Source organism: Eucyclogobius newberryi, unplaced genomic scaffold (assembly GCF_026437365.1).
Source record: "Eucyclogobius newberryi isolate DKJ021-1_F unplaced genomic scaffold, fEucNew1.0.hap1 SCAF_4, whole genome shotgun sequence".
Lineage (NCBI taxonomy): Eukaryota > Metazoa > Chordata > Actinopteri > Gobiiformes > Gobiidae > Eucyclogobius > Eucyclogobius newberryi.
The window spans coordinates 23,398,714-23,425,916 of NW_027316056.1; the positions used below are offsets into that span (position 1 = coordinate 23,398,714).

A 27,203-nucleotide genomic window follows, 5' to 3' on the forward strand; every position below is an offset into this window, starting at 1 on the left:
ACGCTTTTTTCCCAAAGAGGTTTTTTTGTAGTTTTTCCTGGCCGAGAAGGAGAGTCTAAGGACAGAGGACCCTGGGACATCGTCCCTCGCCACCACAGACATTGTCTGACTTCATCGCCACCACAGACATTGTTGATTCATTTCTCCCTGTGGCCCTCAGAGGCAACTGTTGTTGTGATTTTGGGCCTTACAAAAATAAATTGATTTGATTTGATGATTTGATCCACTGTGTGCTGTATAAATGAGCATATGCACTGACTCGGCCTACTTCTGGTTCTCAAGTCAGATTGGCCGTAGAGACGGAGGTAGCCGTGCAAACATATCACACTTGTGAACAATTCAGCTAACTGCCTTTGTCCTGATGAAAGAGGTGTTTGTTAGTGTAGTAACCGTTCTGTGACAACAATGACTGTAACCCTGGCTTTGTACCTGTGTACTCATGCATAGGTAGCACTTCTCTTTGTTTGCTTTCAAGCCTGGTGAATGTGCATTATACTGTATGAAGCTGTTGTGTTGTTCATAGTCCATTACTAACTCAGTGTCAAATAACCCATGTGAGAGATATGACCTGAATAAGCTCACTCTAGGGTTAACGTGAATGAATAACATGAAAAGATGCATTCCTACGGAGTACAGGCTCACTTTTCCTCCACAGATCTGACCTGTAACTTGGCTCGCTTTTCCTCCAGAGATCTAACCTGTAACTTGGCCTGGTGGCGTCACCTGCTTTTCTCCATGGAGATAAGTTTAATGGCACAATGTGGAATATTGCAGGTAAAGCATTGACACCTCCATGGAGACACCTCCATGCCCTCCACTTCAAAAGTTACATATTGCAATGCTCAAAATGAACAGACATTTACACTGTCATCCAGCTATTTGTAATATTTTTAAAGCAGTTATACAAAAATATATACCATACTGACAACCACAATAAGAAGTGTATGTCTTTTTGGCAATTGGCTATCCTGGATGTTCTATTAGACTGCCTGTTTGCAAATATGAACTCATGTATGTATTTCACCAAGGCTAAAGATAAGGAGGTAATAATGATAATATATTTATTCTTTAGGCACTGAAAGCAGGATGGCAAAGGTCAAAAGCTACATTGGAAAGAGACAAGTCAGAAGGTATGGTTGATGCATGTGTCTTTGTACTTTCATCTAAGCGTACTTGTTAGCTCAACGCACACAAACGGCTCTATCTTTGTTACGTGATGTTTGTCCTTGACTTGAAAGCTCTCTTTACATTCTGCTGTACAGTCATACTATCTCACCTTGGCTTTTGGTGAACCATTTATATTTAGTGACATAAATCAGAAGAAAAGTACTGCCCAGTTGTATAATGTGAGATAATGCTAAGAATAAAGAAGCCCACTGAGGAGGAAATAGTCCCCGGAAATACATTGCAGTTTTTCATATGCTCTTGCAGTATCTATCTGCCAGCGATACACACAAACTTCACATTTACAGAAAATAGTTGAAACGCTTCTTGACAGCATAATAATTGGTTTACGTGTTAATCCAACCAGACAGTTACAGATATTTGTAATAAGACTAAGCTGCTAAAAAGGCGAGTCTAATTATTGTGTTGATTTGAAGTCTTTATTTCTGGGACATGGTTGTAATGTCAGTAGTATACAGGTTATTCTACTGGAAATTAGCATGCGGATTGCAGTTTGCAAAAATGCTTTGTTTCAGTTTGTGTAACTAGTCACCCTAGGAACCTTGGATCCATATTATCTATACCATTAAAAATATAAAAAAGTATAGGGACGTTCTTTCATGGCATAGAGTCCAGAGATTTGGGTCCAGCTTTCGTAACGCTCTTACATTTGATCAAAATAATTTGCTGCTTTTTATGAGCCATATGGAATCATTTCCTTAAAATATTCAAATGTACCAACATTTTTCTGAGGCCAACACACATGTAAAATGCAGAATTTCTGTTATTTTACACATTTCTCTTTTTTTGTATTGTTATTTCAATGGCTGTCAACTGTATGTATCATACCCACAGTGTACATTACAGTGTCCATACAGGGCTGTACATGATGTTGTGTATCAAAGTGCTTTGTGCCATTCATGTTATCATGTGACACACATACACACACATGCAGACTATCCCACTGTTCTCTTTTTCTCTCTTCCCACTCGCTTTTCTCCTCCTCCTTGCTTTTCCGTCTCTCACACACATCCTCTCTCTCTTCTCATCTCTTGTGCTATCCTCGTATCCACCAGTAACTGCGCTAAGCAGCCTCTTTCTCTGCGCTGTGGATTCTTCACTTGAGTAATTATCCCTGAAGTGCCACTGAAGACCATTATATTTAGCTCAGCGACCTACTGATGAAGTGCAGACATACATAGGCTGAGCTGGCTGGAGGCAGGAGCCTAACAGTGGACAAGCTCTATCTTTTCTATTCACACATAGAACAGAGGGCTTTTGCGCTAGCAAATCGTCGCAAGTGAGGAGCGCTTTTCTTCAAAAGAAACCAGAAGGAAGCAGACAGAGGAGCACAGCTGAGAGCACAAGGCAGAATGTTCATTTTCTGCAAGAGTGAATCTTCCTAGAGACTGCAACTCCGTGGAACCACCAGAGATTAGAGGTGAGAGGTTTCCAGAGCAGTGCTTTTTTAACCCATTCCCTCAGCGTAAATGTGGTAGTGCATGTACATCATCATGACCCATATTAGTGAACCTGTGGTGCAGCACAGATGGAGTCCTGTGTTCTTCTCTCTCTTCTCTACTGTTTGAACTGGAACATCAGACGTGCGACCACTTGTTGGCGCACCATCTGAGTTCTGTAATGACTGGTGTAATGATGAATATTGGTGTAGTACAAGTGTGTGTCTGAGCCCAGTCTGTAGGCTGAATTGGTTCCAGGGAGCCAGTGAGGCGCTCTTTTGTCACTGTGGTGCCAAAGCGAGGCTTAAGGATGCACATCATAGTGAACAAGAGAGACAGCAACACAAGAGAAAATCTGTCACAGCAGCCTCCAGCCTCTGTAAGCGCAGGGACGGGAAAATACAGACTCACATCACACGCGTCTCTATGGCAGACTTTTATGCCACAAAACAGACCAAACTGAAGGGTTAGAGAGTCATGCCAAATATGAAATAAATCACCATCGAATACAACACACTGAAAGAAAGCAAAGTAAAACTGCATGAATGACTTCTATCCACCTTAGCCTCTGCCAGCCATATCTAAGCCTACAGTGTCCTCTATGTGTGCCTTTTGAAAATACATCACATGAATCCATAAATAGTGAACTGTGATAAATATGTAACAGGAACACACAGTACTACCAGAACAGTGCAGTGGATGTTTATTGACACTGTGAGCACACCTTGGGATGTTTGACAACGTGTGCTTTCTAATCCCTTAATCCCACGTCGCTTCATTGTGTTCTGCAATAATAGTGAATTGTATGTATTATGGTTAGGACTATTTCCAAAGGCAACAGTAGAATTGTGCATTCAAGTACATTCTGAATTAAAAGGATGAAACCACAATGCTATCAAGATATTTAATGCTTCCGTTTTATACAGTAACATTTTACAATTATAAACCTGTGTTATTTTAACCCAAGAGGACATTTTTTCCTCTGACCCGCAGTGGTTATTAATTCTTGTACTTGCCAATCAAATCAGATAATTTGTTGCCAATTAGAGGTATGTAATTTAGCAAATAATGTTTTTTTCTAGTTTAATAAAGCATAATTAAAATGAAAATCTTAATTTGAACTCACGACTTTGCCAATCAATGCCCCAAAGACATTTCCAAAGCCCTCCAGTCTTCAAAGTTCTCTTTCCCCCCCACCTTGCTCCTGTGCTTCCTGTACTGCATATGCTTTTTTCTCCATCTCCTCCAGTGCCGAATGTGCTCAGTTCACTCCTCCCTCGTCACTTCTGCAGACTTTCCAAGCGTCTGCATCGTGGCTGTGTCTCTCTCTTATCTCTCTATCTGTCAGTCTTTTGTTTTTGATCACGGCTCCTCTGTTTCCACTCTGCTTCTCCTCCTTTCAGCCTCATTTCTACCTGCTACCTCAGTCGCTCCTTCCAGATTGCCCATTGCATTGGTGTATCCACATTTCCGGTTCATCGCGGAGATGTGTGGTTTGTGTGTGCATTTGTACTGTGTGGGTGAGAGTTTGCATATTTTGTTCTGATGAAACGAGATAAAAGGACTGTCTGTTGCTGTATTCAAACGACAGCAAAGAGCACAGAGGCCATCAAAAGCTCTCAAGCTTCCTGATGAACCTAAGCATTAAAAACACATTTTACTGATGCATTCGATAGACAATAACTATTTTTACATAAACCCGGAGAGACACGCCTTCATACTTCTGATGTAAGGTCCCAGTCTGGATGTATACATTTGCATCCAAATAGGTATCTGCAGTAAGATGATTTATAGGTGGAATATCAGGAGGAAAAAGCTGGATGGATAGTCAAAAACAAGATCGACTCTACAAATGAAATCTAATAATAACCTTATCTTGCTACTAGAAAAAAATGCTTGTTTTTTGCATATCCTGTGGTTGCATGGTCCTTGCTAATGAATCATAATTGGTCGATTAATGACTAAACACACACTATAACTTCACCTATAGCCTTAACCTTATCTGTTAAACTGCAGCATTCACACTAAAGAATGTTCTGGACACTGTCTCACAATGCCCTTTGACCCTCAGATGATGGAAAACCGAATGTCGATGCAGAGAAGGCCAGTAAGGATCCCTCCTGGAGACAACGGTCTGATAAAGACCAGCACCTACATCGTGCCCTGCTTCCTCTTTGTCGAGGTACTCATTATTCTCTATTATCCATCTGCCTGTTTGTGTCTGAGATTAATGGAAGGAATTACTCTTGTTTTATGCCTGACCTTATCCGAACCGTACTCTCACTGATGACATTTACATCCCCTGAGTCTGGTAATTTCTTTATTTCTTTGCACAGGAAGGCCATATTTCTCTATTAAAACAGTTGAGTTTGATTAGATACTGTTTACTCTGAGTATAATACATCATTCCTATGCGGTTCAAACATTTGTTCGATTTAGAGTCATTTAATCTACACTTTCTCCTCCTTTGGGTTAATCCTTTTATAGTCCCATTTTAGACCTTATTTAGTTTTAGTTTAGACCTAGAATAGTCCTGTTTATTATGTGTTGATCTGGTGGTGCTCTAAGGGCAAATATTTTCTTTTGTGGTACTTGCCCTGGTTTGAAGAGTTTGAACCACTGCATTACATTATAAATCAGTGTTTTCATTTGCATAAATAGCCCTAAGTGAAAACACAGTGAGCGTTTGAATATTAAGAAGAGAATTGCATAAAATGGCCCGATAGCGTGTTACTGAAAACAAGCCAAAGCAAATGGTAGATATATTAAAGTGCCTAGGACAGGTCGGACGGAAAATTGAACTAAAATGCAGTTAAGATAAATATATTTTGAATTTTGCTAAAAATACTACAAATATTAACCCAGAATAGCTCATTTTTTAGGTTTATAATTTCACTCCTTGTTTGTAATTGATGACATCACACTAGGAAATTACCCAGCACTTTTTATTTGGCAAATAAAAACATATGAGACCTTTATTTTGTTACATAAATATTTAGAATGTCTAAAAAGTTGTTTTTTTCTAAAAATTCAGCACAAACTTGAGTGCCGCTAGTGTGGTGTCACTTCCTGTTATTTTCTTCCGCTTTTTCAATGTTTTCTCCACAAATAAGTATAAAACAGGTTCAAACACACCAAATAAAGATTTAAGTCAACATCAGTAAATCGTTGAAACCTGCCATACGTACTTAAACCATGTTTTTATTACCAAAAGATTGATTAACTAAAATGAACAGTTTAAAAGTCTAAAAGTCAACATGTGTAGTGTTTGAAATCCTGCACTTGGTATGTGTGAGGAGCCTCGAACATGCTGAAGCCACATGGTACTTTGATGGACAAATGAAAGCACATTTTCCAGTCCTGTGCAGCTCAAAGCCCTCCTCTGTGTCTCATTTCACATCACTTGTTCCTATGTATGGCTGCACATTGCTTCTCAAGGCAGATTAGCAACAAAGGGTGTCATTTGGGAAATTGTGTAAATTAGCGTGTGCGTCTGTTTTCAATCCACTGATTCCCTAAAGAAGTGACTGATTTGATTTAAGTGTCACTAATGGCTAATTACCCAAACAGTTCATGAGCCGCTGAACTGATAACAACTGATCTGTTGGAGAATGGATGGGTCTGCACACACAAAGAACGTTTTTGCGCGTAACCTCTTTGCTTCTAAGCTTCTCATTGCTGATCCTTCACGCCTTCGCCCTTCCTTGTAATCCCTAAATGACCTGGTGGAGTACTCACGGCTTCAGCTGTATTTTTAAATTAATTGGCCTAATTAAGGACGGAAACCCAATTAAACCATGCAACTGCAAACTATCCAAGCCTGCAGCGCCTCTAAGCTCACTGTACACTCCAGCTGAATGAGCACTAAAATACATCTGCCTTTGTATTCAACCTAAAATGGAAAGTAGTGTGATTTTGCCTGCGGTGCACTTATTAAATATTAAGCCTGGTGAATTTTGTTGTGTTCAAATCTGCGAGAGAAGTTAATTGTGGGGAGTCAAAAGTTCAGTTATTGCAGGAGAAAATGTGTAGCGGACTGTGAGGAAAACAAAAGAGGTGTTTTTGGAGCAAACTTATGTGCATGTAGAAACAGCGACAGAAGTGTAGGTTATTGTACTGTTTTTATTATATAACATGAGTATTCTCTAGTGACCACTACCAGCATCACTTATGGCACAGACAGCTCTGAAAATCCCCATTGACTTGAATGCTTTTACTTGTTGCTATTTTCCCATTCTCAGCATCTCCATGAGTGCTGTTATAACAAATCAGTTGGGTCTTTTCTACTCCCCTGTGCGCGGGTCTAGTGTTTAAAGTCTTAACTACGTCAGCAGTCTTCTTCCCCTTCGTCCGGGATTCTCTTTGACTGCCTCCAGCCCAGTCAGATCCTCCTCATCATTCTTCAGCACCCATTCCTCTTGAGTAATTACATCTTTTGCACCGTGAATCTCCCCATAACTAACCTAAAAAAAAAAATCATCCCCTCTTCATTAACGCTCCACTTTCCTTATTTCTCATTCCAGCCTGCTTTTGAAAGTCTGCAGCCGGCTCCAGCATGCTCATATCTTTGAGTTGTGACCTTACATTTTATCACAATAATTAGCGCCTTTTCTTTCTTTTGCTTTGATTGCCCTTCCGTCGCTTGTACCTCAATGACTTCATGCTGCAGTTAAATAAAGGGCAATTGTGTTTGTGTTATGTTTGTAGTGAAGCTGCTCGCCGATGCATGGCTCCCCCTGCAGGGCACTCACTTCTCTGTTGTTATGAGCATCTCATTAGCCTCTCTTTTCACTTTGAATGCCCAGTTTTGTTCGTGCTCCTCCTAAGTTGTTGTGCCATGCTTTTCAATGAGTTGTTAGTGACTTTTTCTTGTCATTTCAACTTCTACATCAAGAAAAAAACATTGCTTTCCTCGGTTGCTCCCATATCAGCATCTTTCTATCTCTCAGCCTTGACACACATTGATTTTCTGCATTACCAGGTTAGTTCCACTGCCTCTCGATTTTTCACCCCCTCTCAGCAAATTTCCTCTGTGAAATTTCTGAAACTGCCTCCAATCATTGCCTTGTAATGAAACTCACCATGTGCAAAACAGCACACTCAAACGTTGCTCCGTCTTCTATGTGTCTGTGGCTCTCGCTGCTGCAGCTGCTGCGCCTCACTGGAGACTGGTCTGAGGCCCATCGCAGGCATGGCATCAAAGCAGTCTCTTTAAAAAGTAATTTTGGTACAACAGATTTGTGACTTGCTCGAGACACTGGTGGGAGGAGAGTGGACTTGATCTAGGCCAAGCCGGCACACTGCGAAGATCTGTTCCAAATCAGAGATACAAAGTAAAGTAAACTTGTATTTAGAGCGCTTAAGCCCAGGAGTAGTAGTGCTGTTAGTAATACTATAGCGGTTGTATTTACATTCCTTATTCATATCACAACATTGTATTCTATAGGCCTAAAATGTTCAATGGGTAAATGTCGGAAAGTAAACATATATTTGGTTAATGTGCACATTTTTGGTGTGGTATATTTACAGTAGTATCATCATGAACCTAATATAGTATCATGGGCTTAATCTCTAAGACAAATTTTCCTTTTTATTAATTATGAAAATCAACTCTTGTTCCACATGTGAGAGTATGACATCATCACATTCAAGAAACAACCAATCCAAAGTTGTCAAGTGAAGAAAACAAAGGTGACAAGTCTTTTGGAAGGGAAGAAGTCCCCAAAAATGGCATCTAGAACAGGAAACAATCTGCAAAGCAGTGCAATCATAAACCACAACACATACATGCCTTTATTAACTGAGCGTATGTTCTGAGCTGGTGTCTTTAAAACTGTTTTCACCTTCTCTTAGTGTGGCTTAACTAGAACAGTGTTGGGGCTTCTGCAAACTGTCAGTCTTCTGGCTTTGCACCGGTCCTGCCTTGATTGAGGACATCTGTCTCCTCATAATTACCCACCATGCCCCTGTTTTGGATGGTCTGTTTTACTAATCATGTGCTCCCGGTTCTTTGTAGCGCTGCCAAGTGCGTGAACATCAGGAAACAGTTAGCTTGAGTGTCGACAGGATGTGCTGCCTCTGGCTTCAGCGATACTCAAGTGAAGCATCACAATTCACAACCTGGATAATGAACAGAAGCATCCTAAATGTGTCCTCCTCTGTGTGCTCCATATCCTCAGAAGATTTTGGGCAACATCAAGAACATATTCCTTTTGGCAACACTTTATCAGGCTGTGTAATCTTCAGAGAACATGTTGGCTGGAAGACAGAAATATACTTGAACCAAGTCCAAGACATTTTGGATAACACTCCCACACTATTGTTCACAAACATGACACGGGTTTGCAATGCCTGATTTGTCTTTTGACACAGGTTTGATAATTGCTCTTTTGTCCAAAACAATTTATGTAAGAGGTACTTATTATAGATACTACATTTAGCTAATTTTTTCATAGCCTTTCCTGGATTGCTCAAAACACTTGGAGATCATTATAAATCATGTGATGTAGTTCTCCCATTCTTTTCATTTGCTCTTACTGTTCATTTACTCCCTAACCCTGCATTAGATTTCACCCTCAGTTAAATGTATATCATCTCCATCTTCTATCTTCCTAAATTGCATTGTTAATGTATCTATGGATATTATATCTCTCCACATCTCTAGCCTCTAAGCTACATTGTAATATACAGCTAATGACATCAAGTAAACGTCTCCCTCTCCTCCCGCACTTAAACTTCATTAGCATATTTCATCTTCCTATTACAGAGCCATCTATTGTATGTGAAAATCCATTTTGATTTAATCCTCTGCAGAACACACTAATACTATACACCCCTAATAATACTTTCAGCACACACACAATAACCCACAATAGCAGTTCATTTTCTACCCGATGTCACACTCATTATTTTGTTGGGACTGTGAATAGCACCTGCCTGTCGGAGAGTTCTCACTCTATAGGATGTTCGAACTAGTTAGCTGCTGGTTTGTCTCCTGTTAAAGCTGCTGCTGACAAAAAAATGTTATGTGACCTGCATTGCACATTGTATGTGGCAGGTTCATGAGGGAACAGACTTTTGTGCGTGGGTTGACGTGCTTTTAAAAATCGTTTTTGTGGTATATGAATCATAATGGTATATTTAATTGGCCATAATTGCACCGTTAATGACTTAATGACTTCACTGAATTTCAGAGCAGGAGAGATGATTAGGCGCACTTTTTTCTGCATATGAAAAATGACTCACTGTGATGTAAAGTGTACATAACATATTCTTGATCATTTACATACCTAGAGGATTATGTTTTTCAATAACGTTGACCTCAAAGCAAAAAAAGACCCACGTTTGATTCCAGGCCAGGGCATTTCCATGTGGAGACAGCTTGTTCTCCCTGTGTCTAAATGGGTTCCTCCATCAACCTAAAACATGCACTATAGACAATTATTGAGCCATGACCAAACCTAGATCTGCAGATGGGTCAAATGCACAGGATGAATTTCCCTTCTGGGATTTGAGGTGGGCAATATATAGAAACTTTAATGTTAATGTTGTTATGAAGATATGCAAAATGTAACATTAGTATGAAAATGAAAAAGGTTGACTATCAGGATTCTCAAAGAAAATTGTGAGATATTAATTTTGTCAACACCGCCCTCCCTCTAATTGGGACATTAAAGCAGTGGTTCATGTCCTTCTCTGTTTACCCGCTAAGCTTTGTCTTACATTCCAACTCAATTACCCCCTAACTCGTATACTATAGGCAACTGTAATAGTATATATTATCATACAGTCTTATTTTAATGATAGTGATACGTCAAAATCCACTAGAACATTCTTAAAGAGCTAAGTTTTTGGTCAAATACTATTCAATTTTCTTTGTTCCCCTCTTATGCCAACGCACCCGTGGTTAGGAAAACACTGTATTAAAGAATATACCTTTACCATAACCTCAACATACTGTAACTAGAACTTCAAACTGCTGAAAAACATGTCAAAACCAATCATCCATTTAGTTATATTTCACATTTTACCTAATGTACCCGTTTCTTGCAGCAATCAGTAATACTAAAGTTGTCCATTGAAAAGAATGTGCTCTCACATTGATAAGACTGAATTAAATGTTAGTAGCAAGAGCAAATATAGAAACTGTCAGAAAAATGAATGAACAATGGGAAAGTAAATGAGGCAAGGAGGCAGCGTGTGGGCTTCCGGGTGACTGAGAGATATACTTATGAATTTGTGATTGCGAGATGCGAGATGGTGATCAGATCCACACAGATAGTGTGAGCCAGCGGGAGTGAGGGAGGGGCATGTGTGTAGGAGCCCGTGAGAAGAATCATGTCTTTGATCATGCTCTGTTGCCTTGTTACTTCGTCTGATGCACCTTCTCTCCTGATATCACCCTGTTTCCTCCCTCAGATATCCTCAGTTAGCCTCATCCCTCCTGTCTATGGCTCTGATCATTTTATTTCCCATTTGTACTAGTTCATTGACGGATAGATCACTGTCTTATTACCGGATCTCTACACCTCTCTTAGTCCGCGGGCAGTTGTTGGAGCCATACTTAATTGAAACGGTCTGTTCTGCCAAGAGTAGATAGAATATAGTGGATTCATCTAATCTAATTTGGTTCTTCTTTAGTGAGTTGCAGTACTATGCATTAACAACAGGTGGCAGTCTAAGCCATTTATTCGGTGGCTGATCTTCTTATATCCTTTTGTTGAGTCTGGATTAGTTTGAAATGTTTTGCCAATGTAAATTAAATGACAGTAGATTTAATCATTGTTAGTGTAATTTGAAAAGACCACAGCTAATATTCTAATAACGTTACAACCGCTTTAAATATAACCTTGCATAACATTTTATCCAATTATCTTGACTTTATTTTCTGGGTCAATTGTATGTCCTCTCACCCTTTTGATCCTAAACTGTTTAATACTGTTTAGCGATAGAGAAGGAAACTATAATGTAGGGAATCATTTTAACTTTAATAAAGAATTGTTGCGCACAACATTAAAACAAATATGCATCACATGGTGCTGGGTTGAGGTCAGTCATCTGAAACAGTAATGAAAGTGGGAGAAAGGCACATATAAACAGATATGAACAGACAACAGGTGAACTCAAATACTGAGTATTGTTGACAGAGAAATATGAGGAACTAGAGGTTTGTGCTCAAGTTGCTATTCTTCCTCAGCATCTTTTCTCCACGGGCCGTGTAGCTAAGGACTGTGGGTTTTATTTCTGCTCCTAAATGACCTGGCCATAAAATGTTTCAAAGAGGAACGTTTTAGTCAAATAAAATATGAGACGTATTTACTGTAAAGGAATTAATTAATAATGGTATTATGATTTGTGAAATAAATGTAACTGCATTGGTATGTTCTACTACTGTAAGATGTAAAAAAGCCAAAGAAACTGTTCTTTACATGATGCTGAATGTACAAAGTCGGCTTTACTAGTTACAGCTGTCAACGTTTGAAATGAGGAGCAGGAGTAGAAGTTTACACGTCTTCCTTACTGAAACTTGGATGTTACTCGAATAGATTAAGTAAAACACAACTAACCCTATCCAATTAAAAAAATATATATAATATTTTGCCGCTTATAAAAAAACATTCAATGGCCTTTGACGAGCTACATATTGTAAATTCCCAGTGCAATGTTACGTATTCTTGGTTCGAGATACAGCTCAATATTAAGTAACAGTCACAGTTTCATCACTTTGTCCATTACCACTTTGACCATTATTACGTATTACATGACCTGTTTCAAATTCAAATCCACCACCTCCACAGCAGACATAGAAGCTGCAGACATAGAATAACAATTTGCCCCACAGGGAGTTTCCATCACATCACCAGCTCATGCACTCATTCTAGCACTCTGAAAACATGTCACTTGACTTTTGGGCCATCTGCTCACACTGCATTATCCCGCATAACATCACTATAATACTTAAAGCCTTGGAGACACACAACATTATTACGTATACTCTGTGTGTTTTAGTTTCCATTCATGCCCATTTCCATAAAGAGTTTAAGATTTCAAGATTTCATTTGCAATTTCATTCTACTTTTCATTCCAAGTGTCTAGCTCAAGCTCAAAAATACCCTTTGATTGGCTCTAAGGCTTTGGCACAGTATCTTTATTATAAGTAACAAGGCCAAATACCTTGTACTAAATGGCATGTCATCTAAATGTAAAAGGACACACAATGCCTCTGCAGGTTTCTTTCTTTGTGCAGCAGCTTTTTTTCTGTGTGGTTTCTTGCATGTGAGGAGGCCCCTATAAAGATGACAGGAGGATGACCACCTTTTTGACCCCGTGTCACCCTCATACAGCTCCAGCTCATCAGATGGACCCACTGTACATGCTCGCTCCAATTTCCCAAAAATGTTCTATGCAAATGAATAATCCAAGGTGACCCGTGCCGCATGTGCTCTTTTTTAATTTGCAGCTATCAACTGGAAGCAGATTTGACCTTTATGAATATTAGATCAAATGTATTTGGCGATAGTGCAGGAAATGTGCTATTAACTTGTGAGGAAATGCCAGAAATAAGTTTAACACCTTGCAATTTTGCGAAGTTCTCCCACGAACAGGTCTGTGAGAGCCAAATACTTATTTGCAGCAAAAACATACAAATACATTATTTCAAAATCATATGATGGGATTTCTGCCTCTCACAGTAGAAATGCACCTATGATGAAAAAATCAGATCCCTCCATAATTTCTAAATGGGAGAACGTCACATACTTATTTTCCTCGCTGTACATGCATGTATTTGTGTCCTTGGGCAAGACACTTAACCTGCCGTGTGTGTGTGTGTGTGTGTGTGTGTGAGTGAGTGAGTGAATGGGTGAGGGGCTCCTTGATGTAAAGGGCTTTGAGTGTCTTGAAGGTAGAAAAGCCCTTGTGATCAACAATAAAAACGACTTTCAATTATAACTTCTGTCCTTGCTCCTGTCCATTTGCCTCTTTTAATCTGCCAAAACCAGTAATTTTTCATATATAAAAAAATACATATATTTTTTTCTATTGAAATCATAAAATATTCCAGTTCACTTTTGCCTCCAATTTCCCCCATTATTGAATTTAGAATCTAAAACCACATGGTAATATAAAAGAAACTGCTTTTATTTAAGTTCAAAATGACATTCTGTTGATCATTTATTTATTATCATTGTGGTATAAAAATGAGTTTTAAGTATCAAGCTGTTAAGTTGTAGCGAAAGCTATTTTAGCATCGTGACAACGCGTTTAAGCGCTTGTCACTAACTCTGTCTCCTGAGCCTTCTTTTGCAGGCAAAGTTATTCATGTTGACAATGAGGACATGAATCCACACTTACATTTTAATGCTGCTGCTGCAGTTAAGCACAATCAAACTGACAGGCACAGATTCTCAGCACTTGTCTCCAAATGTTGGTTTAAACTTTGATGCTGGTGGTTGTTCGCGTCGGTAAAATTCCCTTGCTTTATCCGCCCACTGTTTCCACACCTCCCTCGCTCCCTCAAGCCTTCTGCACAGGCCTACAGCTCGGCAAAGCAAGCAGAGGAGAGCTCTGGATGATGGCGAGGACTGTTCAACCAATGTCAGAGTTCCCCCCGTGCCCACAGAAGCTAAACTGATACACGCATACGCCCACATACGAGGCTCATGTGCAAGGAAGCAAACATGGAGGCTGCTTGATATCCTTGGCCTATTTATAGAACTGTGCATTACTGAGCAGTGCACTAGACAGAAAAGTGACACCATTCATCTCCATGGAGCCAAGCCCATTACGCCACTAGGCCAAGTTAAGGTCAGAGCTACAGAGAGGCGACCCTGCCCACAGAAAGGATGTATGTTTTTCAAGGTTTTCCACAATGAAAACATCTAAAATGAATTAAACGTACGATAGATACGTTTAACGCCATGTAAAGCCCTCTTACATTAGGGCAGGGTTTACACATGAAAACTGCGTCCAGATGACTACAACGAATACTTTCCTACGATGGAACACTTCTGGGCGAATGATAGATTACACCAACTTGTTTATCGGAACTACCGTAGTATCAAGCCTATTCCACAGCAGTGAAATCAAGTTTGAAATGCTCAATATTTGCATTTAGAAAAAAAGGTTTTGCTAGTTATTGCCTGTTTTGACTTTCTTTCTTTCTTTCTTCTTTGAATCTTGGTGTGGAATACACTGTGGCTTATCAAATTGCCACGGGAACCAGCCCATCAATTATTCAATTTTGCATTTCATATAGGGTATAATCTACGCTAATGGAGTCAGGAAGGTGCAGGGAAAGAAAAAGGGATCTGACAGTGCGACGGGTTTAAATTAGGTTTGTTTAATCTTTTTTTTTTATATTTATTTTCTATGTCCAGCTATAAATTCATCTATAACTGAATGAGATTAGGCGTTAGTGTCCTGCCATCATCGTCATGTGTGTTATGGCTAAAAGTGGTGGATCAAATGGTACTCCTGAACGTGCTGGAGGAATCTGCCGCCATTAAAGCTTTTTATCCCAGGCTGTAACGCACTCGCATACGACTTTTAATGTTAATGCAGATGATTAACTAAAATTAGCTGAAATGTAGTGCTCAGAAATAGACAGAGGACCAATTTGACTTTAAAAGGAAAAGAAAATCATATAATCCATGCAAAGCATTTGACTTTCTTATTCAACAGTAAAAGTGTGAACCTTGGGCATTATCAGTGGATTCTTTACTCTAGTACAAGTAAAAGAAAATTATGTTTTGTTTGTGGAGACAATGCAGGAACCTTTAAATAATTGATATGATAACTAATAAATGACTATTATGGATCATTGTAGTATGGAGTAGGAATATGAAGAATAAATCCCCAGATAAAACTGTGCTCATATCTTAATAGTGTATTTAGTGCATTGTTTTTAGATTGCAGTTTATTTATTACAACATTTTAAAAGGGCGATTTGAACCAGCTCGGTCTCTTCAAATTACTACACACATTTATTATTGCTAATTTTAAATATTACAAGTGTCCCCCAAAACACAAAACAAAACTGTAGGTTTCTTTCTTTAAAAGTTACATGTTTTGCACACAAACTTCCTCTGTCCATATTTATGAATTCCTTCTTATTAGGACTGCAAAGATTAATCAACTAATCGTGAAATTTCCATTATTAAAAATAACTGTTGTCCTATTTTGATAAACGTTATCTGGACTACACATTATTAAATTGAAATGTAAAAAAAAATCCCTTTATTTGTAAGTTTTCTCTTTCTAGAAGCCGACTATCACAATATTTCAAACTCTATGTGGTTCAAAGTATTTAAAAAGTCCCAATGAACAATAGAAATAATATTCATTGTCAGTGACAGTCCTACTTTCAGTGCTGATTACCCCCCCACTCCCCCAATTACACAGACCACGCATTTGCCAGCTAATTATGAAAATGCAATTGCCTCACTACACATACATATTTGTTTCTTGTTGCGCAGGTGTTGCTTCTCTGGGCTGAAGCCTGTTGGAGTAGAAATGAATAATCCCGCATCTGTCTGTAAAATGTGCTGTGTTTTTGTGATCCATGTCTGTTTATGTTGTGGTTTCCTCTCATGCATCAGTTTTGTTTGCAGTCTGAAGGTCACATTTGGGGCCGCGCTTAATCTGCTGTGAATGAATCCTCAAATCTGATTGGCCAGTTCTATTTTGAGACTTCTCTAACCAAATCCGCTGTTCTTTTTCACCCCATCTGCGCACCGGGTCCCTCCCTCATCCTTCTTCCTCTCTCCTTTCCTCTCCTACTGTTATTTTCTGTGATTGCTCCGTTCGTTTCCTCCCACTCTCCCAGGGCTCGTCTTTGCCCCTTTTATTCGGTCTTTTCAGCTCTTTCTCTCCTCCTCCCTCCCTCCCTCCTTTCCCTTGCTCACTTCCCTCCATCCTCTTCCCTCTCTCCGCAGACTTCACTTTACACATTACAGAAGCGTCTTTTTCTTGCGCGGGAATGGAACTCGCTCCTTTGTTTTTATGAATATCCTTTGTCCTTTCCCCCTGATTTTAAAGCTGGGTTCAATATGTTTTATTTCCAGCTCGTCATCATGGCAGGGACCGTACTGTTGGCGTACTACTTTGAATACACTGACACTTTCCCGGTGCACGTTCAAGGCTTTTTCTGTTTCGACAAATCCTACTCGAAGCCATACCCCGGACCGGAGGACAACAGCAAAGCGCCGCCGGTCTTGGTCTACTCCTTGGTCACTGCGATACCCACTGTGACGGTAAGGTCAAACTTCTCCTCCACAGGTGTCCGCAGCATCACAACATAACATGGCCACGTTTCGAATGCGGCACACGGGCCGCTTTACATTTAGAAGAGGACTGCGTCTTCTTGTGCGCGTTTGTGCATGGCGGATATAACATTGTCAGAGATGTGTAGGTGTGTGTCCTCGTGGTCGGGCCACACTGTTTGTGTGGATCGGTTGTAACCATGGAAACGGACACTATATTTGTCCTCAGCTAGAGCAGCCGTTGCAGATAGAAGGATACAGAGTGCGTTTGTTAATCACCTGGGTATGTTGTAATCTGAGTATTTTTAGCAGCTATAGGTTACAGCGCAGCGTTTGCATTAAAAGTTGGTAACTCGTCTTGCTCTGGAGTGATATGCTTTCTTGTTTCTTGTGATTAGACATATGTCATATATAAGTCATATGACAAAAAATGTATCTCAATCAATTACAATTTTCCATTCTATTTGAATTCGTCTTATTAAAAACAATAATAATTGCTTTCAATATTACTTTACTAAGCAAACAATGCAGACTTTTACTGATTGCCATTCAACACTAAAAGGAAAGTCAAAACTCTGACCGACACGCTTTTGTGGACAGATTATTGGATGTAATTAAAAAGACCCAAGCTGAGCACTGATTAAATGAATCTCAGTCCTGATTAAAACTGTTGTGGACATCTTATGGTTCATATTTTCTTCATCCAGGCACAATTTGGTATTCAAACAGATCATTTTAGATACTTTATTGGGTGATGTGATCCACTCTAGTTATCCAGGCAGGGGACCAGCACAAAATGATGCTGGCACCCATGATTTTGTTGACTGTATGGGTCAAGAAAGTCAAGACCCTGTATTTGTGTTGATGCATAGAGGCAGTTGTTGTTTCATTCTTGTTCAGTTATGAAACATGTGGGCTGTGGGCACAAGAGTAGAGCAGCAGAGTGGGAGCTGTGGGCCGTGTTTTAGCCTCGAGTGTGTTTTTTAAAAGTCAGCGCATCTGCGTTCTCTTCCACCTATAGAGTTGTTTCCTGTTGCTTTATCACCTGTAAATATATCCCTTTCCCGTTGTTGTTCAATGTGTGTTCAATGAGTACCACGTCTGACATTTTAAAAGGTTTAGGGGAAGAATAAACCAGCGCACACTGTTTTACAAACTTATTGGGAGCTCTGCCTCTTACTTTATAAATCCCCCCCAAGCATCTTTGCAAAATAGTATTCAGTGGTATTCACTGTTCTCTAAAGTGAAAGGGGAAATAATCCAATAATCTCATTACCGTCCTGTGTAGAAGTTGTTTGAGCCAGTGGTGCCTGCAAGTCACACCTTTATTTTTTTTAATCAATTTAATTGACCTATATGGAGTATTATACAGTATCTGGAGCTGTTTGACTTCTAGATTTCATTTATTACATACAGTTTATAGTACCTCAAACACTTAAACAGAATTGCAGATGGCTACATTCAAAACATCTATTACATAATAATGGAGGAGCAATTAAAGTTATTGAGGGTGAACATTCATTGCCACTGTGGAGTGTTTTAAGTCCTGACTTTTATTACCATGTGAGCTGTGTGGTTTATTCTTTTATGCAATTGCTCTTAATTGCTTTTTCCTAGTTTTATTGCTTAGGACTCGTGGCGTTAAATAGAGCTATATTTTATGTGTTTTGTATCTAATACTTGTATTATGCAGCACTTTATAAATGGTGCTTGTTTATGAAATGTGCTCCATAAAGTGGATTAAATTGGATACATGGCACATATGAACACATTAGACCGTTTTTTTAATATACAGATTGTGGGAAAAAAAAGCCTGATATGCTCTTCATCCCCTTATGTTACTCCAGCATCTATTCAGATGTAGGATTTGAAGAATTGGTGACTTTGCCCCTTGTGAATGAATGGGAGCGTGACTCACACTGGCCATTGTCCAGGGTGTTCCCCGCCTTTGCACCACACCGGCTAGGATACGTTCCAGCAATCTGCGACCCCATTGCAGAAGGTGATGGGTCAAAGAACTTCACTACAAAAAACAAACTTATTGTAACAGAGCATCAAATAAACAGCGGCGCTGACTCATGTCTTTCAGCTAACAATCGGAAGCATTAAATGGCAGAATCATTGTTGTTGAGTGTGGTGGGATATGACAGAGAGGAAGAGATTTGTGAGTGAGACGGCTTGTGTGGTACTGCTGTAAGTTTGAGAGCATCAGTGAAGGTAGGTGCGTGGGCGGATGACCTGCTGTAGGTGTGAGCGGAGAGCGTGTGAGAATAGAACTGACTGATGCAGACGGTTGTACCCAGGCGCCTCTCAAATCATTGCATTGCGGTCTGTCGCATAGTCGACTGAAGGACTGCACAGAGGAACTCACCATGGCAGCACAGGAACAGGCTTTGAGCACCAGAGCAATAGAGGCCCACATCTACCACACCAGACAAGATCCAAGCTGTAGGCTGTTCAAAGAGGCCCCTGAGACAATCCAGCACATAACCAAGACATTGTGGTGGTGGTGGACAACATCAGGAAAAAGGAACACGAGAAACTGGAGAAATACCAAGAGCTCAGAGAGGAGCTGGAGAAGTGGAGGAAGGTGAAGGCAAAAGTGGTGCCAGTGGTAATCGGAGCACTCGGAGAAGTGACCCCCAAACTGGAGGAGTGGCTACAACAGATCCCTGGATAAACATCAGACATCTCAGTCCAAAAAAGTGCAGTGCAGGAACTGCAAAGATACTGCACAGCACCCTCAAGCTCCCAGGCTTGATTGATATATAGATAGATATAGATGGATTTTTTTTCTCCATTTACTCCTTTGTGACTGAAGTAAGTGATGTGTCATGTCAAAAGCAATTAATGGAAAGGAATCAAGCTGAACTTTATTAACAAATCCACAATGTATTCTTGACCTAGAATTATGTCTATTTATATAGGATTTTTCCATCTTCTGTTATTGTAGTCAGAGTATGTTTATCCGCTTTTATAAGTGTTTGTGTCACAGTGCCCACTCATCAGTCAGAGGACTACGCTGGGTCCAATCACTGGATCAAACTGTGATTGTAGGCGTAAGATGCAGGCACAATGTGAGCTTTGGAGAGACACTACAGCACCACACACACACACACACACATGCAGGCACACACACATGCAGGCACACACACTTGCACGCGCACACACACACACACACACACACACGTGCACACACACACACACACACACGTGCGCACACACACACATGCAGGCACACACACACTTGCACACACACACACACACACACGCAGAGGCACACACACACTCGCACGCACACGGATCCGCAACATCCGTACACACATGTACGGATGTTGCGTACACTAACTGAACTTGCATAAATGATTTACTTATTATGTTGAAGATCATAGCTGGTCATTAAGATGAGGTCAATGACGCTAACCCCAGAATACTGCGTCGTGGAGAGCGAGGAGATGCATTGTGCAAAATGTCAGAGCCGTCACCGCTGCGTCCTACTTTAGGCCAACCAGCTGCACAATCATCCACTAAAGCAACCGCAAGGGCTTATGGTTTAGTAAAGGAGGCTTTCCAAATCCCAAAGACACACATTTGAGTCATGATTTGAATAGATATTTTGATGCAATGCAGAGGTTATGAATTATTATTGAACACTTTGACGTACCATCAATTCATAAAAACATAAAAACATGAAAACATAAAAACATAAAAAAGCGAGACAAGACCAGAGAGAAACAAATCAGGTAAAATTTTAAATAAGAATTTGAAAAGGCATCCAACAAAAAAGAAAGTAAAGTCCAATTTCTGTCAAACTTGTCCATTTTCCAGTTGAGTCCGTACGTGATGTATTTCCATTTTCCGTTTGGCTGTTATGGCGTCGGCCCCGTCCTTTATTGTCAGCGCAATTTGTGTCATCCATATTTTTCTGATGGCCTTTTCCCAGCTGCCAGAAGTATGTTCCAAAGATTTCCATTTATTGTGTCCATGGCAGGGGTTTTGAGGCCCAGATACATGGAGCGGGTGGTGTTGCTTTGTTTATTTTTGTCCAATATTTTTGTACATGATAATGGTGAGTCTCAATTAAAAAAACATAAAACCTAATTAACTGTAGGGATGCATCACATTTTAGTGTTACGATTATTGTGAGAATCCCCGTATAAATAAAATCAATTAAAACAAATATGAATAAATAAATATATACATCATGATAATTGACGATTATAAAACAGTTGAATGCTTAATTTTCTTTTTTTCAAATACATTAATGTTTCAGTCATTTCAACTGCCTTATGAAACTAAATTTTCTGTTTGCATGTAGTATTTTATATATTGTAATATAAACAGCAACATAAAAAAGCACTGTACATTTGGGTGTACTTTTTTGGAATACAGTTTGACTTGAACTGAAAATTACTGTTTTTTAGTCCTTACGAATATATTGTGACCTGAATAATCTTGATTATCGAACAGCCCAATAATCTTGATTGATTGTCAACACCACAATTCATCCGTAATAAAACAAAGGATCACTTTTCTTTGTATGATTTACCTACTGGCCTTTATCGTACTGATTCCTCTATATTGTGTTCAGAAATATTTTCCGTCTCTTCATAATGTGTCCTCTTTTGTTATACTAATCGTGGCTGTCATTTGCAACAAAAAAGTCAAAAGAAATCCTCTCTCACGCGCTCTAGAATGTTCACTCCACTCAAGCCGAACCATAGACTGCATTATTATAGACAATCTCCATTTATAATAGTCCTATTTACCACCGTGTGCACCAGGAGAACACTGTGTCCCAATAACAGACAGTTCGGGCAAATGGGGCAGAAGTTTGCATAGTGTTAAGCCTTGGGACAATCTTTCATGAATAATGGAGTTCAATATGACGCACAAGAGGATTGGGAAGAAAAGGGGAGGTCTTACTCTGCTCCATCCATATCTGCTCCATAAAAGACCCTGAAATAAGTCTTTGAAATGAGTTTTTTTTTGCCAAAATGCATTAAAAACGGTTCTCGCCTTTACGCTATAATACATCCAAACAAACAGCTTAAACAGCCTGGAGCAGGCAATTAAAATGATGCAAAACAAAATGTGCAGTGTGGAATTTTGCAAAACATCTGATCATTTGTGAACAGCATTCAGGGCAAGGAGGGTGGCATGTGACATTCAAGGGTTACATAAAGAATGTGTTCTCTTTTTGCCATTCCTAAGTCTAAATAAAAGAGGATTGACCCAGGGTTTTTTACCATCTCAGTCTCCAACCGAACATAAATACAATGGTCACAAGAGTCAATATATTCAGTAAAATTGTGTTTCACCGTATCAGAGGCACTTCTGAAATGAAAAAGAGGCGAAAGCTAATAAAGTATAATCACATCTTTATCCTCTGCCTGTCACTCACATCATTGTGGCAGGAGAAGTCACTCAGACTATTGGTCCGGTTAAATCTATATGAACTTTAAAAATGCAAACCGAGATAACAGATAAAAAGTGCCCAAACATGTATTTAGTTCTATTTAGTTTCTTAGTCATGCTGCTGTTATCAGTGGTGGAAAGTAGCAAAGGACAAAAGTAAAAGTACGGTTCTCAAGTACAATTTATAGGTATCAGTACATTTTACAGTGGATGGTTTTGACTTTGACTCCACTACATTTGAGAGCTTTCTGCTGCTCTGCATTTTTTAACGGAAAAGTACTTTCTGTATGGTTTTAAGGTGTTTTTCTCAGCCCGTTCATGGTGATATTTTGCCTAAAGTCTTTGAGTTCAAATCCTGGCTTTGAGCAAACAAGAAATATACATATAAAACATCTAGAAACATTGAAGAATTGATTGATGAAAAAAAACAGGACAATTCTTTATCAATATCGCCACACCTTTTTAGTTATTAAAAAATGTGTGGAAAATAGTACATTTCAACATGTGCATTTCAGTAGGACTTTAATTAAGGCTAAATCAGGGTCAATACTTTGAGTAGCTTTATATCCGTTGATTGTACTTTTAATTGAGTACCGGCATATGTTTGCTCCTGTATCTGTACTTTTACTTTAGTCATATTGAACAAATCAGATAACTGGAGTAATCTGAATGAAGTTAGATCTGATTTTGTGTGTGTGTGTGTGTGTGTGTGTGTGTGTGTGTGCGCGTGCTTGTGCACGCAAGCACGCGCGTGCGCGTGTGTGCACACGCGTGCGTGGTTTAAATGCACTGATTATGAAATGCACTGATTATTCATTAATCATTTTGTTTACGTACCATGTGTATAATCTGTCATGTTTATATTTTGATGTACATTAATCAGTGATTTTTTTAAGGTTCTGAGCTTTCCTGAGTGTCCATGTATTGAGTATGTGCAGGTTAAGTCACTGGCAACATGATTTAGTTGTGATTGTTGCACCAGTAATGATTATATAAGTTTATAGCAGAAATAGTGCCGGATACATACCCTCGCTTTATAGAAATACGTTGGTTGGAGAATAAAATAAGTCGTGGAAGATAACTTTGAAAGGCAGAAAAAGCCGGTTACTTCGCGTACTATTTCAGAACTTAAACCGAGAATGAAGATCCCGAGCGCATGAGAAATTTAGAGTTATATCCAGAAAGCAAAGAGGAAAGAATCAAGCTTTATGTTTGTGGTAACCCAGTTTCCTCCTCCACAAAGACTCGGGAAAAGCCGCTTGGCCACAGCGAAGCCGGGCATAAAGGCTGGATGAGACACAGAGTAGGAGATGGATGGAGCATGAGTGGGTGATGCTGATGAGAGTGAAGCAGCTAAATTGCCATGGTAACCAGCATCCTTGTGAGAATGTTCAGTGTTTGTGTGCATGAAGAAGAGCACTGCCATGTCAACAGATGTCCTGTGATATTTGTGTGGAGGGTTTCTTCAGAGCTATTACAACATCATTAGAAGAGACTTGAGTCGACATGTTGAATTTCCAGATACTCTCCTAAGCTCACTTTAAATATACTTGTTATGCCGCCAGACGTAATCGTACGCGTCCTCTTGTCACATTTGCGGGAATAAGCGGACGTACTATTTTCAGATTTACACAATCCCCCATAAGCTTGTGTTGCTTTTTATACTTTGTGACGTCAAACCGGCATACGCAGCTTCATCGCCCGTTTCTCACGGCGTGTTCTCAGTAATACCACACTGTGTAAAGTGATTTAAACTGGATTTCTGCCTGGTTGTGTTAGGGCCTTTCATTCTCCAAATTGGTTTGCATTTGTGAAAAAAAACGTTGAGATCAAAACCTTGCAGCAGACAATTATAAAAACATATATACATTTAGGCAATATTGGCAACTCTAAATTGCCCCTAGAGAGTGAATGTTCGTCTGTGTGTCTATGTCTCTGTGTTAACCCTGCGACGACCCCGCCTAAGGCCCAAAGGCACTGGGATAGGCTCCAGTCACCTGCGGCCCCTTTAACAAGTGGTAGGAAAAATTTATTTAAAAAAATAAAATTAATACACATTTAAACAGGAAACACAGGATTCTCGCTCTTTGTTTTTCAAAATGGTGTGAAAAACCCCTCAATGAAACCAGCTCACACAACCTCAGTTCACCCTGGAGAGACTCAGACACAAAAGCAGAAAAGATGTTTTAGCGAACTTTATTGCAAAATTTATTTGGCGCTCAGACCCCGGTGGAAGGCGTAGCGATCATGGGCACTCCATGATCTGATTGAATTAGATGTCTCCCCCCGGAGCCTGGAGACTGGTGGTGGTAGATGTGGAGAGAAGGTAGAGAGGATGATTAGGATGCAGAGGAGGAGGAGGGGAGGCGGTGGGTCGCAGTACAGTTTGAGCGGTCGAGCCATCTGCCTGAGGGCTTAAATGCGACCGCCTGGTGCTGATTGGGAGCAGGGAGGAGTCACTTGAGAGCGTTGATTGGGGATGAGGAGCAGGTGTAAGGGCCATGACACAGACCTCCCCCGTCCTTTCACCCTCCTTCTTGGCCGGGAAAAACTGCATAACCTCTTTGGGATAAGCGCAGAAACCTGGGAGAGTCCATGGTGAAGTGAGGGATCTGACTCTGACTCTGACAGGCGGACGCCCGCTTGAGTGCGATGATGGCGCTGGGGAGAGGGGTCCTTCCATGGAGGCCGACGCAGATTTAGGTTAGGTCTTCCAGGTGAACTTACGCAGGCTTCATTTCAGACTGGAAAAAGTTCCAGGCTGTGGGAGCAGCATAAGAGAAAGCTCGCTTTCCCTAATCAGTCCATACACCAGGGACAGACGAACAACAAATGTCACAGGAGTGCAAGGCATAGTGACCTTCAGTTTCTGCAATATATTTTATAGCCTTTTTTAAGGAAGCATATTACGTAGAACCTTTTCTAGTTTTTAACCATGTTTTAAAGGTGTTTTTTATCCTTTGTTCATTCAAAGCTGTATTTCAATAATAAGAGTTTATTTTTTTTTCTTTTTACTGTTTATTTTTGATACATAAAGACAAAACAAAAAACAAACACAAAGAAAATGTCATGGAATTAGAAAATGTCCTTGGGACGAGACATCCACCAGATGCTATTCCTTAACACATAGAGAACACAATTCAACTTAGAATATGAAACAACACAGAAATATCAGACATTTGTATGGCAAGCTTGGGAGAAAACGCTGGGCTGTGTCAGCCAGGCCGTTGTAAGGAGCCTGGCTGACCCTCCTGCGTCTCACCCCCGCGTCTCACCTCCTTTTTTCCCATGCTGGTTGGTTTTATTAGATATTCTGGAATAGGCGGGTCACATTTCTCATTGGTCAGCTTCACATCAAGGCACTTGGTATTTTTCCGTAGAGATAAAGCCTGCAAGGGGGGGTGCAACTCCCCCCCTGGGGCAACATTCTTTGGCCCATCTTTACGATACCTTCACAAACAAATGCAGTTTGTCACACACCCATTCTTCTCTTAGACTAATGATGCAGAAAAAATATCACTATTATGCAGATAAAATACATCACAGAAATATACTCATATATTCACATTTTATCACACATTTTATCACAGAGAGCAACATGACAAAGCAAAGTAAACATTACCAGTCATACAGACATTTTTCAGCAACAAAAACACAAAGAGACAAGTTGAAACAAAATATCAATTGTCCAACCAAAATCCTTTTTTCAATGTATCTCAGTGTCTGAATTTTAAGTTGGTATTGTGTCCCCCACATGATGGTCTGTCCTGCATAATATTGGCCCATTCCATGTAATTGTACTTTAATTAATTGTTATATTGTGTGTGGTCTTTTCTGACCTCCTTTTATCATTGTCATTTTCTGACAGACATTTCTTCCTTTTCACACATAGTTTGTGGAAACTCACACAAGAAGGCAGAAATCACGGGTTACAAGTTGCTGTCACCTTGTCATGATGGGGGTTGAATGAACAAGCCAATTAAAACCAACTCAACCTGTCGTGCTTCTGCTGTCACTCACCCACAACCACCACACTTGGAATCTTTGGAGTCATCAGGGTGCAGAGGGACACAGGGAATCCAGGATGTGGGAAAGACTTTCAAAGAGCATTTTCTGCGCAGAGGTTTAGAAAGAAGTGTATGATTTTGCCTATGAGTGTTAATATGTTGATTTGTTCTTGTGAATGTTTCTTTTCAACACAAACAAAACACTTTGTCAACACAGTAAGCTCTCCAGCTCACCCTTGTCTATGATAAGTGGAAAGACTAATATTTATACTTACTAAACTGACTTTTTAAGCATTTAATACTTTAATACATTGTAATACTATTGTCTCTTCCTCAAATACAAACCTGAGTTGTCTTTAAAAGGCTGCGTTTACATTCTAGAGTTTGATAATGTAATAATTTCACATGGAGGGGTTTTTCACTATCGATGGGCTCCACAAACTTACCCAACAAAATCGTCAAATGGCTGTCAGATTTTTGGGCTTGAACAATAACCAATTATTGAAAAAAAAAAAAAAAAAGGTCAACAAACAATGAACTTTCTGACAGTTTTTGTTTCATGTGGATAGGCCCAGTAATTATAGAAATATTTACCACGTACCAGGTCAAAACATCTGCAATCTGACAGTTAAACAGAAATAGAATTCTGAATTTTGACTTTGTGTGTGAGACATGGATGATATAGTGTCCGCTGTTCTACATCAGCACGTTATCAGATCCTCCACATTTTCACCAGAATAACAGTGTTCAGTAGATGAACGCACATGCACACGCACCCACACACGCACACATGCACACGCACACACACGCACACATGATTTAGACATTTGTAGGAGGTTGAATCACTCTGGCTTTGCGCATGCCACGGTGACGGCTCCACATTTCAGTGTGCC

At 39.9% G+C, this 27,203-nt stretch overlaps 1 protein-coding gene across 4 annotated transcripts in view; it reads left to right on the forward strand.

Annotated features, from left to right (window-relative positions):
* Positions 1 to 2,075: 2,075 nt before the first annotated feature.
* plppr2b (phospholipid phosphatase related 2b) overlaps positions 2,076 to 27,203 on the forward strand; it is a 177,060-nt gene continuing 151,932 nt past the window's right edge. For 2 of the 4 annotated variants that reach the window (XM_072463182.1, XM_072463181.1), the window contains exons 1-3: positions 2,076 to 2,605; positions 4,696 to 4,806; positions 16,688 to 16,876. In XM_072463182.1, the coding sequence (XP_072319283.1) occupies positions 4,696 to 4,806; positions 16,688 to 16,876 (300 nt within the window). In that variant the 5' untranslated portion in view covers positions 2,076 to 2,605. The remainder of the gene's footprint in view (positions 2,606 to 4,695; positions 4,807 to 16,687; positions 16,877 to 27,203) is intronic. The other 2 variants (XM_072463183.1, XM_072463184.1) reach the window with 2 other exon arrangements.